Source organism: Protopterus annectens, chromosome 12.part0 (assembly GCF_019279795.1).
Source record: "Protopterus annectens isolate FY-2018-M chromosome 12.part0, PAN1.0, whole genome shotgun sequence".
NCBI lineage: Eukaryota > Metazoa > Chordata > Ceratodontiformes > Protopteridae > Protopterus > Protopterus annectens.
The window spans coordinates 954199198-954216849 of record NC_056746.1 but is presented as its reverse complement, the minus strand read 5'-3'; the positions used below and the strand labels follow the sequence as shown (position 1 = coordinate 954216849).

Sequence of the window (17652 nt, the reverse complement as noted above, 5' to 3'; positions counted from 1 at the left end):
GAATCATAGAACATTACTTTTGTCATACTAGTTATATGGAAAATAATTCATTTTCTTTTAATTGGCAAACTTCTGCATTATGTTAATCAAAATATTGAAGCGGTGTTCCAGCAGATCCCTACACTGGAATCCAGGCACAAATTTACACCAGTGTTAACATGTAAGGACATGGTCAGTTTGTGAGGCGAGCACTATTAATTGCTTGAAACAGGTTTGTTTGTCTACCTATAAATGTATATGGCTAGACATCTTATGGTCCCTATGATTGCTTGCCTAGTATGCTCTTGTGTTCCTATACAATCACTGTTTTGTGTAATATTGTTGGAAATGTAAATGAAAAAGTGTTCTACGGTTTTATTGGTCTGAGTATGTTAGTAAAAATATTACAGCAGTGTCATTTTTCGAATACTGTCAGTGTAAATGAAGGTGAATTATAATTTACACAGAAATTGGATGTTGTAATGGACAGATTAAACATGTTTTTAGTGATCTGAACTGTTAATTGGTGACAAAATTAAATGAAACTTATTCTACACCTGAGAATTTAATGGACTCCATTGTATGTAAATTTATTTTGTATGTAATTAGGCTGGTTATTGGCTGATTTTCTGCATAGATGGTGCACATTTTTATAATAATAAGTATGGAAATGTGTTCTGGTTGGAAACATGACTGATATGTTTTGCTTGTTTGTTTGTTTATAGATCACACTGAAAATCGAGGAGTGGTATGTGCTTTACAGAAACTCTGGCCATTTGCATAATTTAATGATGTCATTTGTTTGGCACTGGCTTCTGCAGAAAGTTTCAAAACTTAAAAACAAATTTCTTGGTGTTCCTGAACCTGATATTAAACCACTGGACCTTTGGTCGTCTCAGTCTCCTTTCCCAGCATGGGCAGCTTATTCTAAGGTGTGCCTCGCTGTGTCTGTGTTACTGTTTGTGGCTTTTACTTTTCTGTACTTTGAAAGAAAAATTCCTCAACCGAATGCTTTGACCACAAGGAAGAGAAGAGCAGATACTGCTGTCTTCAGTAACACATCTGTGTGTCATGTATTATTGCATACTTGGTTAGAAGGATTCATGCTGTTTCTTATACTGTGCATTATTCTGACAGTGCCTTGGGAATGGGTACGTCTGTATCAGATAGAAGTGGCAAGAAAGATGGCTGTCCTGTCAGAAGTAAGTAGTAATGCAAAAATATGTAAATTAACTGATTAACGTTCTATTTTGCTTGACTGTATTCTTCATTGCTAAGGAATGACTGTTCTGTATTTGGAGTAGACAGTAAGAACAATATCCATAATGTGTGCTAAGCACATTTTTTCTGCATACTGTACTTCCCAGAATTACATCAGTGAAGAGAGAAACTGTTTCAGATATACTGACCAAAACTGTGATCTCTTTCCCACTTGAGTGTTGCATCTAGACCCATTACAACTGTCTGTACTCTTCAATAGTCCTTTCCTTGCTCTATTTTACCTAATTTACAACTACAGAGGCAGTCCTGCTGTGTTTATCTTTATGCTTATAGCTCTTGCTCTGTGGACTGCATCATTATATTTACGCCTGTGGCACTTGAAAGGTAGACCAAACACGGTGTTATTGTTACAATCTATATTAATCATGGAGGGTGGCCTAATGGTTAAGGTGTTTGCCTTACAAACACAAGGTGCAGGGTTTGAGTCTCGCAAGGGATAATTGGCTAGGCTTACAATGGCTCACAAGGGCACTTAGCCTAGTACTAACCTATGAGCCTATTAAGTTCATGCTATTCAATGCTGCAATTAAGCATTTTAAGTGTGAGAAATGTATTTAAATTAAACAAGGCAAAAAAGCAGCTTTCATTTTTCATAATTGAAAATATTTTCTAGCATTTAAATGTCATTTTGACTTACGGCACCAGGCATTTGCTGCCCATTTTATCAGCCCTCTGGAATTGACACCTTATTAACTGAGGGCTATGATATGTGAATGAGTTTAGAAATGTTGAAGCCCTCTGATGCCTTGTGCTGTATCCTTACCCCAGGCAGCATGTTCCAGGGCTTTGCTCTCCTCTCTGTGATGTAATATTTCCTCTTGTCTTTTAAATGTTCTCCTTAACTCAAACATACATCTCCCTCTCCATGTCTGCCTTTCCTATAAAATTTTATCCCTTCCACTTTCCTGTGACAATGTATCATCTGGATTATTCTCACCTTCTTTTTTTTGTATATGTCTTTGACTCTACTTAATCCATAGCTTTTCCACTTCCTTCTCCCATTTGATAACTTTGGTTTTGTACATTTTGTACCATTTTATTTGTTCCTTTCAGTATGACTGCCAGATTTTGGTACACTTCTCCAGGTGTGGCTATTCTTCTTTGTTTGGCTACCAGAACTTGGCATACTTCTGCAAGTGTGACCTTACCATAACCATGTACAACAGAATTATGACCACAGCATCTTTGGAATCCAATTTCTGTACAGATTGCCGATGGAGCAAAAGCAATCCTAGGTAATGCAACAACTCCAAATTTGCCGAAATTACTTTCAGCAAACTTTGAATGAACTATTTTATCCCCTGTTCACCCCTGTGTGTGCATGGGGGTGGTGGTATCTCACAAACTTTTCCCAACTCTGCCATTACCACAAAAAGTGGTTTCAGTGTACTTTACTATGAGTTTTGACATTGGCTTAGAGTGCTGTCCCTATATTGTCAGGTTCCCTTCCTATACTATGCACCGTATCATCCTGACGATGTTGCTACTGCTCTTCCATTCTGCATGTTATGATTTAGCTTAGGGTGTTTGTGCTCAAGTTCCTTTCTTCAGTTGTCCTATTCAAGGCCATCCCATCAAACCTTCATGGATTCCTGAGATTAAACTACAGAATTTGTACTTATTTTTTCCTTTAAATATCAGCTGTAACCTGGCTGCCCACGTTGTAAGGTGCCACACGTCTTGGAATAAAGGTGTTGCTAGTGTTGGTTGAGAGAAATCATGTGAGGTGGTTTTAACACTGTGGTACAGGTGACAAGAATTCTAGGACAGCAAAGCAGTCTGAACCTCACATGAGTTTGATTGTATTGAGTTCATATTCTTCATATTGATCACTTTTTGCAGTAGCCTAAACTATATGAGTTATGTCCTGCAATAACAGCTGGCCAGCTTCAAAAGCTTCAGAGAATCTTCCCCAAGCTCAAGCCATTAGCCAGCTGGAGTTGAACTGACTAAGAAGACAGATTTCCACTCCAAGCCATTCAGAATTTTCCTGCTGCCAAAGAGAGTGGTTTTGAGGATCACCAGTTAACTTGTGTTGTTCCATTGCTGGACAGATAAGTTCCCTGTGGGGGGAAAACCTCCCACATATTATTTTTAATGTTTAAATTTACTTTCCTGAAGGAGAAAGTATGTTTTAAGCTAGGAATATGTGTTTTTATTGATTGTTGTGACTTTGATGTACTTTTAAACTTGAGCACAGTTTTGTGACTGAAGGTTTAAAAGTTGATTTAAACATTCTAAAACTGTCTGTCTGTAGAGAAACTGTATTTAAATTACTTTTTGGACCTGGTAAAGTGTATTGGAGTGCTTTTGATTGTGTGTTTATTGGGAAAAGTGACTTTATACTACTTTTAAAATGTTATCAGATTGTGCTGCTTAGTTTCTCCAGGAAAGAATCACCATTTCAGACTTGACAATGAAACAAACTGCCAGTTCCGTGGTCAGTCCTTCTTCCATCCACAAAAAGAAAAAGTTAAACAGACTTTGTTGCCACAGCAAGCTAGTAATTTGTCTGAGCCACAGGTGGGTGACACTGCTGTGTCTCTATGGACCTGGAGCTTTTGTGGCTGTTGCGGTACCTTCAATGGGCAAGGGGGTGTGACTTTTGTCATTGTTGGAAGAAAGGGCAGAGAAGGTGTCCCTGTTTAGCCAGAATGTTGTGCCCATCTCTGGGGAAGCTGTTGCTAATAACCCTATTTATCCTAACATTCCTGCCAAGAAACAGAAAAATAAACTCCAGTTTAATTGGTTAGGAATAGTTTATTAAATCTGTCTGAGTCTTGTACAGGCTATTGACCCTTCTTATCAGGTAGTTTATGTTAAGACAAAAAGGGATGCATCTTTTCCTGAAGAGTTTCAAGATATTGAATCTGGAGAGGAATGTGATGGGACAGATGCAGATGTTCTTCATTCCACATTGCTGCAGTCCTAACTATTGGGTAGTCCGCTGTCCAGTCGGCCCGAATACCAAAGTATATGGCTGACGTCGGTCAGGGCGCATTAGACTGACGTCAGTACGTCAGGGTACTAATGCGCATGACCGACGTCATATCCTCAGTCTTTTTTGCCGCATGGTCCGATGCAGAAGCAGTTTTGCGAGTGCAGGTTGGCGTTCTGAAATTTTCTGAAGTCGGAGTTTCAGACCGAATCAAAGTTGGCTAAGTACCCGCTAGAACATTTTGGTTTTTCTTGCCTCAGTATTTAACCGGATGTCAGAAAAGTGAATAACTGTATTTCTTGTGGGAAACAGATACCTCATAGGGATTACCATACCTTGTGTATACCTTGTTTAGGGCCTGAGCACGACGTTGTTGGATGCCGCTCTTGTGCTAGATTTAACAAACGCACTATTAAGAGAAGGTTAGACTGTGCCAGGTTAGTGTTTGGGAAGCGTTGTAATTATAAAATGCCGCCGGATGCTCCGACGCCCGCTTCGTCCAAAAAGCGCAAGGACAAAACAGCGAAGCCTAGGGTTGATGAACCGGCAGTCCCGGACGTCGGTTCTTTAGAAGGCTCAGTGGAGCCAGAGGTTTTGCCAGGAGTTTCTTTGGAGTCTCAGGCAGAGACTTTACTGTTGCAGGATGTGCCTTCTCAGGAGGTAGGCCAGGCTGAGGGGGCTTCTCAGGTAACTGTTCTTCCCTCTCTTCCCAAGGTAGTTAGAGCCTCTCCTTCTGTTTCCAAAACCTCTTTGAGAGGCAGGCCAAGTTTAGCTTCAGTGGGGGCTTCTCCTAGCACTTCAGGTTCTGTGCCTAAGAAACATATGCTTAAAATGGCAGAAGATTTGATTACTCTGATTAGAGGTTCTATGCCCCCTCCTGATAAGAGGCCTAGGGTGGAACCTGAGTTTGAGAGTTTTGAACAGTGTTCAGAGGCTTCTGAGTCTTCTATGGAAGACTTGCAGGAGTATCCTCCTTATTCTGATTCTGATGTGGATGATTCCACTCCTACAGCTTCTCCTCCTGAGGATTTCTCATTTTCAGAGACTCTGCATTCCATGAGGGAGCACTTTAAATGGGAAGGCCAAGATTACTCTGATTCCAGGAAAAGGCTTAGGGAATTCTTGTTTTACCCCAGCATAGGCCCTTAGCTATACCTCCTGTGTTGAATGTGGTGGAAGATGTTTTTGCAGAGGCTTCCTGAACCCTGATTCTTTGCCTCCTGCTCCTGTTAAACCTGATAGGTACTATAGGGTGCCTGAAGCTCATAAGTATCTTTTAAGAGTCCTAGGGCAGACCCGAAACTGTTTCTCAGGGACCTAAAGGTGTTAAGGCCTCTGTTGTTAAAAACCCTGTTCCCACTGATAAAGAGGCAAGGGCTTTGGATAGATGGGGAAAGAAAGTGTATACTTCTTCCACTTTAGCCATGAGGGCGTTGAATTGTCAGTTTCACATGCTAAAATATCAAAATTATCTCCTTTCACAATTGAAATCTAAGGTGGATGCTTTGGCGGAAGGTATTGAGTGTAAAGAGTTGCTGGATTTAGTTCATGTGTCTGAACAAGTGGGTAAGCATTCTTTGCAATGTGGTTTTGATGCTGTACAGGCCTCCTCGAGGGTGGCTGCCACTAGTTCTGTTCTTCGCAGGCATGCCTGGTTGAGGGATCAGAATTTAGCTGAGCATGTTAAGACAAGGATTTTGGATGCTCCTTTACAGTCTGATGTGTTGTTTGGTTCGCCTGTGGAAGCAGTTTTAAAGAAAATGGAGGACAAAGCTAAGTCTATGCAAACTGTTAAAGATTTTTTGCAGGTGCAGCCACCAAAGTTTAGTAGAAATTGGCCTACTAAGGGATGGACATATCCTGCTTATGATTCCCAGTCTAGGGGTAGGTCTAGACGTGGTAGGGGCAGAGCTCAAGGTTCTTTTAGGCCTAGAACAGGGAGTTCACCTGCTCAGACTTCTGGTGAGGGCAGGGGTCAGTCCTTTCGTAAACAGACCCAATGACCTGCCTTTTCAGCTGCCAGTAGATTCTCGCCTGGCAGCTCCTTTGGGAGGAAGACTGTCTCTTTTCAAAGAAAATTGGGATTTAATTACTCAAGACAGATGGGTGTTGGATATCATTCACCACGGTTACAGGTTTTATTTCCATACATTGCCCCTTTCAAAGGCATGCCAGACGTTCCTCCTCCACAAAGGAAAGAGGCTCACAAGCAAATTTCTCTGTTACTCCAAATAGGGGGCATTCAGCCAGTCCCTGTATCAGAAAGGGGCCTAGGATTTTATTCTCGCCTGTTCCTAGTACCAAAGAAGGGGAACACGTGGAGACCAATTTTGGATTTATCTATCCTCAACACTTATCTGGACATTCCCAAGTTCAAGATGTTGACGTTACAACAGCTTTTACCTCTGCTGGGCAAAGATCACTGGATGGTAACTTTAGATCTCAAGGAAGCTTACCTTCATGTGCCTATAAGACTAAGTTGCAGGAAGTATCTGCGTTTCGAGCTGGAAATTCTCATTATCAGTTCTCTGCATTGCCCTTTGGCTTATCTACTGCGCCCAGAGTATTCACAAAGGTTCTGCCTCCAGTGATAGCTTACTTCAGGCTAAAAGGAATTCAAATCTATCCTTACTTGGACGACTGCCTGATTCTGGCTCAAGAAAAGGAAGACCTTCTACAGCATCTGGAATATGTTATAGCAGTGCTAAGATGCCTAGGGTATTCTGTGAACGAAATAAAGTCCAGTCTAGTACCCTCTCAAGACATGTGCTTTCTGGGTGTGAGACTGAATACAGCAGCCCAGATCGGCGTTTTAACCCCGGACAAACAAAAGAGTCTATCACTTTACTTCCATCAACTATCTCATCAGTCCGTGCTGACTGCAAGGACAGTCCTTCAAGCATTAGGGTTCATGGCATCTTGTATTCTGGTGCTTCCCAATGCCAAACTGCATATGAGGAAGCTGCAATGGTATCTCAAAATGTATGGACACAGCACTGCCAGGATTTGGACACTGTCATTCAAATAATGCCTTGCCTTCAAAAAAGAATTTTTGTGGTGGGCTCAGGAATGTCACCTAAACAAGGGACTCTCTGTGACCCGCCAGAGGCGAGTCAGATTTTAACGACAGATGCCTCGGACATTGCTTGGGAGCTCATCTAAATGGAAAGTGGATACAAGACAAGTGGCCTGCCAGACTACAGCATCTACATATCAACATGAAGGAGATGTTAGCAGTCCAGTTTGCATTAATGGCTTTCAAGGAGTTACTTCTTCCAGGGCAGGTGTTGATTCTAACAGACAACACAACTGTCATGTGGTACATCAACAAACAAGGGGAACACATTCTTATCCTCTATGCAGGCAAGCAATGATTTTATGGGAGACTGCGCTCAGCTTGCAACTAACTCTTCAGGCAAGGTTTCTGCCGGAGCACAGAACTCCTTAGCAGATGTGTTAAGCAGACAAATCATGGATCCCCACGAGTGGAAACTGGATCTTCATGTATTTCAGACATTGACAGTGTCATGGGGAACTCCAGACATAGATCTGTTCGCTTCTCCACTAAACCACCAGCTGCCAAAGTTTTGCACAAAGGGTTTCATCACACAGCTTGGAAAGTGGATGCTCTTTCTTTCAGTTGGAAAAATCTTCATGTGTATGCCTTTCCACCTCTGCCTCTTCTTCCAAAGGTGCTCTTAAAGGTCAGACAAGACAAGCCAAGGATGATTTTAATAGCTCCAGATTGGCCTCGCAACACTGGTACCCACTACTAAGGAGTCTGGTAAGGAAGCCTCCATGGCCTTTACCTTTGATTCCACATCTGTTATCTCAGAAGGACGGTCATCTGCTCAATGTCAAGCTTCACTCTCTTCATCTAACAGCCTGGCATATTCTGTGTTGAAACACAGCAGGTCTCAACTTCCTCAACAAGTTTTAAATGTGATTATGGAAGCTAGAAGACCTAGTACAAGGAAAGTGTACAGAAAAATGGAAGAGATGTTTAAATTGGAGTACAGCAAAGCATTTGGAGATTTCTGAGCCTAATTTGAGTGTGGCTCTTCAATATCTTACTGAGTTATTGGACAAAGGTTTGTCCTTCTCTTCCATTAAGATTCATGCTGCAGCAATTTCAGCTCACTATGATTGTGACCCACCATTGTTTTCGCATCCTTTGTTCAAGCAGTTTCTTAGAGGGCAAAGAATATAAGACCCCACGAGAGCTCCTACTCCTGCTTGGGATCTCAATTTTGTGTTGGAAAACTTACTCTACAACCTTTTGAGCCTGCGGCTACTGCTGAATTGAAATACTTGTCATGGAAGACTGCTTTTCTGTTGGCTATTACTTCTGCAAGAAGGGTGTCTGAGTTGCAGGCCCTTATGGCAGTAGAGCCCTTTTTGATTTTCCATAAGGATAGGGTATCATTACGTACTAATCCTTCCTTTATGCCTAAAGTGGTTTCTAGTGTGGCTTTAAACCAAACTATTCATTTGCCTACTTTTATGCAGACCCCCAAAATAAAGGGGAAAAGATTTTGCACACTTTAGATGTACACAGGCAATTGCGTTATTATTTAAGCAGGACTAAGGATTTTAGGCAGTCTCAGCAGTTGTTTGTTTCTTTTGCTTTGAGTTCGCAGGGCAAGCCTGTGTCAAAACAAACTATTTCTAGGTGGATTGGGTTTTGCATTGCATTTTGTTATTCCCATCATGGCAAGGAGATTCCAGCTGGGATTAGGCCTCATTCCACTAGGGCTACTGCCACTTCAACAGCATTTTTAAGGGGGGTGGCAACTAGGGATATTTTGGAGGCAGCTACTTGGAGTTCAGTGCATACTTTCTCTAAGCATTATCACCTTCCTCTCTACTCTAAGTCTAGGGCTGGTTTTGCCACAGCTATTTTGCAAGGCATGTTGTCAGCTCCTGCTTCTTTATGATTTGCCAGCCTCCCTTACCTCTGCTTTGGGATTCTACCCAATAGTTAGGACTGCAGCAATGTGGAATGAAGAACATAGTACAGTTTTGTACCTACCATAAATGTAGATGTTCGAGGATCCACATTGCTGCAGTCCAATTTACCCTCCCTCCTTCCCCTCTGTGTTTAGGGGTGGTTGTGTAGGTGAGGTTATATGCTGATACTTTTGTATATATTGTACATATTTTTGGTGCAGGTATATTGGGCCTTGTCTTTTTAGGGTCTTCTGACATCTGGGGCAAGAAAAGACTGAGGATATGACGTCGGTCATGCGCATTAGTACCCTGACGTACTGACGTCAGTCTAATGCGCCCTGACCGACGTCAGCCATATACTTTGGTATTCGGGCCGACTGGACAGCGGACTACCCAATAGTTAGGACTGCAGCAATGTGGATCCTCGAACATCTACATTTATGGTAGGTACAAAACTGTACTTTTTTTCTCCTTGCTTGTTATCTGAATCTCCCTATCAAGGATTCTTATTCTCTAAGACTATTTCCAGAATGTGCCAGTATTTTCAGTGGGAAAGCACTGGGGTTTCTCCTTCCCTCAGAAAATACTATGTATTGTTACATCTGGCATTCCCAGAAGCTCTTACTTTCTCCCGACCACCACCCCCACCCTTGGTGCTGTCAAGTACTGGAGGATGTGTTTGTCACAGCCTGTGGTTTCCCTGATAGCCAACCTGTTGCACCTAAGAAAACAGCTATAATGTACAAAGTTCCTCGGTCTTTCAAATTTTTATACACTTATCCCAGACCTGACCCAGCAGCTGTAGATTAATTAGTCCAGCAGCTGCCAAGTATTTTGTTCATTCTAATCTTCCCCTTCTGACAATAACAATAAAACAATTGATAAGTTATGCATGCTTCTGAAACTTTAATTTCTGGGATTTTGAATTTAGGCTCATATGCTAAAGTTTATCACAGTAAGATGCTGTCCGGTTCGATTCTCAGCTAGAGCGTCTTCTGCGTGGAGACATGCGTTAATGGGCGTACCTTTGTTGAAGGTTGTGCGTCAGGGCTGGTAACTCGGCACCTAAAAATCAACTACCAATCATTAGCGGACCAGAGTTCCGCTGTGGCGACCCCTAACCGGGAAGGGCTGAAAGACGCAACAACATGTTAAAGTTTATTTTGACTAATTTTGAAAGTACGAGGAATGTTTTATCTGCGCTCCTTCCTATGAAGAAAAATCTACTTTGTGTGGTTTAGTTTTTTCTGTTTTTCAGATCACTACTCCTTGTTTAAAGTGTGATCTGATGTAGTCTTTTAATGTGTTCCTCAACTGATGGGTCTTGGATCTAACCTTGGGTACGTATTTGGCCACTCTGATAGACTTAAGGCTCCATAGTTCAAACTCCTCCACGTACCCACAATCACTCTCTTCTCCTAAGTTACCTCAGATCTCATTTGCCACTTTACCGATAAGACGTGGTCACCACTAACTCAAGGGTGGGATAGTAAGATAAGTGATGTTTTCTTATCTGCTGATGGCCTTTTTATTCTTACTCAATTCATAAGTTGAGATCCAATCCTTGGCTCTGACTCGGCTGCATACTCCAGACATCGGATCCAAGTTTTGAACTTCTCCCTCTACTTATAATGCCTTAGTGCATCCCCATTACATCTGATCTCCTTTGCCACCATCATGCCCAGATACAAGTTTCTCCCTCAAGCTGCTGTATAGCAAATATTTGTACGTTTTATTCTTTAAAGCAGTTAATTTTTCTGTTGTATACTATTTTTCTTCTTCCTCCCTCTCAGCTTATGGCTGGCATTAGGTCTGCTACTTTTTCTTTACATATAGTATGTCTGTCTCTCTTACCATAGCTGGTATTTTGTTACCTTTTTAAACAAGTTAATCCCTTTTGTATTACCATTGTTGGTAAATTTCTCTCTCCTTTAAAAAAAAGCTATCTGAAGTAGTTAACTTCATTTGTGCAGCAACCTATGGGTATCGGATCCGACTTCGGATCCGAGCCGGCAGTTTCCAACAGCTTAGATCCGAGCTCCAAGCTCCTTCCCCTACCCACAATCCCCTGCCAACCCTAACTGACCCCAGATTTTGCCACGGTTTAACCAACAGCAGCTTGATCTTGAGTTCCAGGCGATCAGGAATTTCGTGAGAAAAATCTAACTTTTATCTCCCCTTCTCTGTTGTGTTTGTTTGTGTGTGTTTTCAGGTCCCTTTTGGTTAAAATCTCCCTAGCATAAATCTATATTTTTGTTGTAATTACCCTCCCCCTTCCCCCGTGGTTCCGTTAGGGTTTTTTGTGTGTGCGTGTTTGGGGCCTAACGTGTGTGGCTTCTTTTCTTTATTTAAAAAAAAAAAAAAAGAAAAAAAAAAGAGAAATGTCTGAGGCCCCAAAGCCTGTCTTTTCCAAGTCCACTGAGCGTGGCCATAAGCTGTCCCCAGCGGATGGCCACACTCGGTGTGTGCTGTGCCTTGGGGTTGAGCACCTGTCTTCTGGTTGTTCCATTTGTGCGGCGTTCAACCCCAGAGCACTTAAGGACCGGAGGTCTAAGCCGATTCTGGTGGGTCTGCTGCCCCCGGACTCGGCTTCTACCTCCGGTTTTTCCATGGCTCCCACTGCGGCTGTGGCGGCTGCCACTCCTGCTTCCCTCCCCCCGGCCGGGAATTAACCTCCCGCCTTAGGCCCGGAGGAGACGGAGGCAAGGAAAGAGAAAAGGAGGGAGAAGCACCACAAGCGGCAGGCCGAGGCCTCCGCTTTGGGCCCCCCCCCGGCTAAGCGGTCTTCTCCCTCCAGGACTTCTGGGTCTCCTCCTTCTTGGCTCCGGTCCCCCTGGTTTTCACCGGGTCCTGAGGAGGAGGCGACCCGATCTCCTTCGAGGTCATCAAGGTGGCACTCCCGTCCCGCCTCGGTGGCCTCATTGAGATCGACCCGAAGTCTCACTGATGCAGATTTGGACCGGATGATGTAAGATTCCTCCAGGCCCAGCTGCAAATGGGAGTGCTTCTGCCCTCCCCCCTCCGGGGGGGAGGGGGAGCTCGACCCCCTTCTTTGCCCCCATAGCTCTTTCTCCATCCCGCTTCCCAGGCTCGGAGTTTTCGGAGGCGGGCAGCCTTGGAGCCGGGGGGGGGGTGTCGGCGCAAATAGTTTCGGGCACTTTGGCGCCGACGCTTCCCTCGAGTCTGTCTGGTCCATTCTCTTCGAATCCAAGCTCTCGGAGCCGAGGGCTGAGCTTTGGATCCGAGGGTATCAGTATGCCTTCGGCTTCGCCCAGGTCAGAGCATACTGGTCCGTCTGATCCGATCGCTTCGGCGCCGGCCACGATCCGTCCATCAGATCCGAGTGAGGGTCTGCTTTCGGATCCTGGGTCTGCTTTCAGATCCTAGAGAGAGCAGCTCTCCCTTTGCATTCGATATGGTGGAGAGGGCTCTGTCGAGAGATTCCAGGCCCCCGGCCCTTGCCACGGCTCCACCCTGCACTCCTTCTCTGTTGGGCCAGACTTCCATCACCCGGCCCCAAGGACAGCCTGCTTTGACATCCCAGGTCGTTCCCTTGGAACAAGACATTGCTGGTGAGACCTCCTTGGACAGCCCCCAGAGGAGGTTCCTCACAAGCGAAAGGCAAGAGGAGGTACCTGGATTCCCCTGAGTCCTTGACTGAGGACACAGATTTGGATGAAGGGGAAGGCTCCCCAAGATCACCCCCCGAAGATGTCTCCTTTGGTGACATCATGGAAATGCTCAGAATAAGGGGGGGGTGGTCTGCCCCAAAGCCTACCTCAGACGAATCGGTGTTCCTGGAGGCGTTTGAAGCAGGCCCGTCTACCTCTTGGGTGTCCCCTCCGGCCGACCCCCCCCCGGTAGATTTTATTACTACCAGGGCATGGAAGGAGCCAGACACTGTGGAGCCAGTCCCGAAGTGCCCGGACAAATTTCTTTCCCATTGGAGCAAGGGTTCCCCTGTAGATGCCATGTTGGTGGCGGCCACCAAGAGGGAACTAGCTCAGGAGAGTCCCTCGGTCCACCCCCCCGGGCAAGGAGTCTTGGTCGATGGACCGTTTAGGGAAGCGGGTTTTTAGTTCAGCTACCTTCTCTGCGAGGTTGCTGAACTGTATGGCACATGTTATTCGGCTGCAGCAGGACCTTATCAGAGAGTACGCTGCGTCGCCCCCGGAGTCCATGTCAGCGGAGGACAAACAGTTATACTCCACCCGGATGGCCACTCTTAGGTCCATATCAAACACCTCTATGTGGCTACTGTCCTATGCCACGGAAGGAGCTGCTAGAGCCAGTGGAGTGGGCCTCGTCATGAGGCGTCAGGCCTGGCTCCTTCACTGTGATTTTGCGGAACCCTTCAAGGCGTCTTTCGCAAATGCCCCTTTGGATGGTTCTGCCCTATTCGGCAAAACCGTTTGCTATACGTTGGTCCAGAGCGTGAAGGACGAGAAGATGTTGTCTGCCGTCTGAGTCCGCTTCTCTGCTCCCCAGAGGTCCTTCTCCAAGAACCAAAAGGGACAGAAGAAGATGTGGTTCCGGAAGTCGCAAGAGTCCCATCCCACTCCGGACTTCCAGTTCTTCCGCGGCAGCGGAGGACAGGGTGGACGCCACCCTAGAGGCAAAGTGGGCCCAAAGAACTTTGGATCCAGAGAACCAACCCACGCAACACCCCTGAGGGGTTGCCCGACTGCTCCACTCTGGAGGCAGTCGGGGGGGGGGGGTTTCTCGAGGCACCTAGCAGCTTGGGAGTCCATCACGATAGACCGCTGGGTGCTTCACATCATATCCAGAGGCTACCAGATCCCCTTCTCTCTTCCCCCTCGCAGCCCCAGATACCTCCCCGATGTCCCACCCGATCAGAGGGAGGCCGCAGCAGCGTAAATTCAACAGTTGCTGGGAAAAAGAGCCATCCAACATGTCCCCCCAGACCAGTGCGGGTTGGGCTTTTACTCCAGGTTCTTCTTGGTGCCAAAAAAGATGGGGAACTTAAGACCAATCCTCGTCCTCTCCCCCCTGAACCTGTCAGTAACCAAAGAGAAATTCCGCATGGTCACCCTTCGATCCATTCTCCCCCTTTTGCAGGAGAATGACTGGATGTGCTCTATAGACTTCAAGGATGCGTACTACCACATTCTGATGGACAGGCGATCCAGAAGGTTTCTCTGCTTCCGGCTAGGAGCCAGTCATTACCAATTCAGGGTCCTCCCCTTTGGTCTCACCACAGCCCCCAGGGTGTTCACCAAAGTGTTAGCAGTGATAGCAGCCCACCTGAGGCTCCAGGGAATTCAGGTTTTTCCATACCTGGACGACTGGCTCCTGACTGCCCCGACAAGGCATCTACTCTGCGCAGCCAGAAACTACTTTCTTCGTCTTGCTCCCTGGCTGGGGATCACTATCAACATAGAGAAATCGTCTCTTACCCTGACTCAAATCATAGACTTTATAGGGGCCAGATTAAACACAAACAAGCTTCTAGCCTTTCTGACCACAGACCGGCTATGAATCCTGAGGCTACATGTGCGGGCCATTCTTCAATCCCCAGCTTCTCCGGCGGAATTGGTCCTGAGGGCTCTAGGCTCAATGGCGGCGGCAATCAATCTATTGCCAATGGCGCGTTTGAACATGAGGGTCTTACAATGGACCCTCCAAGTCCAGTGGTCCTTTCTTCAATATCCTCTGAACCATCCCATTCCCCTCAGCAGGGCTTGCAAGAGGGCCCTCTTATGGTGGCGCCAATCTCCGGACCTCCTGAAGGGACACCCCTTCTCTATGGCCCCTCCCCTAGCCACGGTGACCACGGACATCTCTCGCCTCGGGTGGGGGGGGCATTGTTCGGGCAGGACAGTCCAAGGCACGTGGGACCACACTGAGACCTCACTGCATATCTATGTCCTAGAGATGAGGGCAGTGCTGTTGGCGTTGCAAGCACTTCAGAGCCTTCTTCCTGTAGGAACGATTGCGATTCAGACGGACAACATGTCTGTTGTCTGGTACATCAACAAACAAGGAGGAACCAGGTCTTACCCACTCTGTCGAGAGGCCATGAGGGTGTGGGAATGGGCGATTTCCACCAACCGTTTTCTCATAGCAGCGCACATTCTGGGGCGGTCCAACATACTAGCGGACAGACTGAGTCGCATCATCCTTTTACCATACGAGTGGTCTTTGAACCTCGAGGTAGCGAATTGGATTTTTGCCGAATGGGGTCAACCCTGTTGCGATCTCTTTGTCTCTCCCTCGAACACATTGGCCTCCCGGTCTACTTTATGCTTACCCTCGTCTTCCTCTGATGCTAAAGTTTCTGCAGAAAGCCAGTCAGTTGGGGAGCAGGATAATCCTCATTACCCCATTTTGGCCTCGTCAAGCCTGGTTCCCTTACCTTTGGTCTCATCTGGTGAATCCTCCTTGGATTCTGGATCCCTTCCCGGATCTAATATCCCACCCCCTAGATCTCTCAGTCCCGAACCTGGACAATCTCAAGCTCACAGCTTGGCTGCTCCAGTTCCACTCGTAGCTAGGACTCCCGGTATCTCTTCCCCTGTTAAAGCTATCCTAGTAGCAGCGCACAAGCCTTCTACTAGAAAAATCTATAGTAGCAAATGGAAGTGTTTCTCCATTTGGGCGGAACGTCGAGATTTAGATCCTTTCACAGCTCCTTTACCCGCTGTATTAGACTTCCTGTCAGGGCTGTTTCATCAGGGGGCTAGTTCCTCCACAGTCAAGGTTCAACTAGCGGCTATCTCTCATTACCACATGGGGAATGAACTGGGCCCTTTGATCACCACGAAATTGTGCAAGACTTTTTTGAAGGGCACGTTTCTGCTCAGACCTCCAGTGAAGGATGTAGTCCCTCCTTGGGATTTAATACTAGTGCTTCTGGCCTTGACAGCTCCCCCTTTTGAGCCTGCAGCTTCAGTAGATCTTAAATTCTTGTCTTGGAAAACGGCCTTTCTTGTCGCTATCACTTCAGCTCGAAGGGTCTCTGAACTCCAAGCCCTCTGTGTAAAACCCCCGTACTTGACTTTTCACAAGGATAGAGTTTACCTCAGGACTAATCCCACTTTTCTTCCTAAAATTGCATCTGAGTCGAATATCAATCGGTCCATTAACCTGCCAGTCTTCTTTCCTAATTATCAAAATAAAGGGGAATACAAATTGCACTCACTGGATGTGCATAGACAACTTCGCTTCTACGTCCACAGGACATCTGGTCATAGGCAATCTGACCAGTTGTTTGTCTCCTTTGCCAAATCTAACTTGGGTAAATCTGTGTCTGAGGTCACGCTGTCTAGATGGATTTTGCAATGTATCCTTTTAGCATATGAAAGTTCTGGCAGGCCCGCACCTCAGGGAGTCCATGCCCACTCTACTCAATCTATGTCTACCTCTGCGGCCTTTAGATCTAGAGTCTCTTTGGATGATATTTGCTCGGCAGCTACTTGGGCCTCATCTCATACCTTTATCAATCACTATAAACTGGATATTATCTCCAGAGGGAGAGCATCCTTTGGCTCTGCAGTGCTCCGGAACATCCTTCCATGACAGCAGCCCAAGGTTCAGGTAGCTGGGGAATCTGTCCCATAGGTTGCTGCACAAATGAAGTGAACTACTTCAGATTAAGAAGTTATGTACTCACCATAACGTTCCATCTGAGTAGGTAAACTTCATTTGTCAGCAACCGTCCCTCCAGCCTTCCCCCTCACCTCAACTACGGATGTTCTCAATACTCATGTTTACATGGTGTATTACCTACTTTTATCTTTGAAAGTAATAAATGTTAAGTTGTCAATCTCGCCTTCATTCTTGCTTGATGGGTTCGGAGCCGATCCTCGGCTCCGACTCGGCACTTGCTAAGCCCGAGAGTCACTTTTACCAGCTCGAGGCAGCCCCATATCCCATGATGCAAGGCGGTAAGTACCCAGATCTCGTTTGCCGCTTCGCTGATGAGGTCCTCCTTTTACCAGCTCCTGGTAAGTGATTTATACACTACTTCTTTGCCCCTCTTTTCAGTTTAAAGTTAATTTTAGACTTAAATTTAATAGTTTTAGACTAGTTTTGGTCCCTTTCTGACTAAAATTCCCTCTCCTTTAAAGTTTTAGTCAGGCCTTCTCCCATCCCACCCCTTGTTAGGTGTGTGTGTGTGTGTGTTTGTGAGAGAATAGTTTCTCTCTTTTTTTTGGGATTGTTATATTTCTTGGACAGGTGTTGTGTGTGTGTGTTTTTTACACCATGTCTAAGGAAAGGGTCTCAGGCTTTAAGAAGTGTGACTCGTGCTGTCAGAAGATGTCTCTGACAGACGGTCACGCTTCTTGCTTATACTGCCTGGGATCTCTCCACCTGCAGGACTCCTGTGCGATTTGTCATTCTTTTAGCCAGAGAGTCCTGCAGGAAAGGAGAAATAAGCTGATTTTGAGGGGCCTACTTAAGCTGGAGGGCTCTCCGGCTAAGTCGGCGCCATCTAAGACTTCTAAGTCTTCCAAGGCCCAGGCTTCTGTGTCCAAGCCTCC

General features: G+C 45.7%; 1 protein-coding gene across 1 annotated transcript in view; it reads left to right on the top strand.

Moving 5' to 3' along the window:
* Positions 1 to 708: 708 nt before the first annotated feature.
* Positions 709 to 17652, top strand: part of LOC122816233 (chloride channel CLIC-like protein 1) — a 1186501-nt gene continuing 1169557 nt past the window's right edge. The window contains exon 1 of the mRNA XM_044088975.1: positions 709 to 1181. Coding sequence (XP_043944910.1) covers positions 768 to 1181 — 414 coding nt within the window. The 5' untranslated portion in view covers positions 709 to 767. The remainder of the gene's footprint in view (positions 1182 to 17652) is intronic.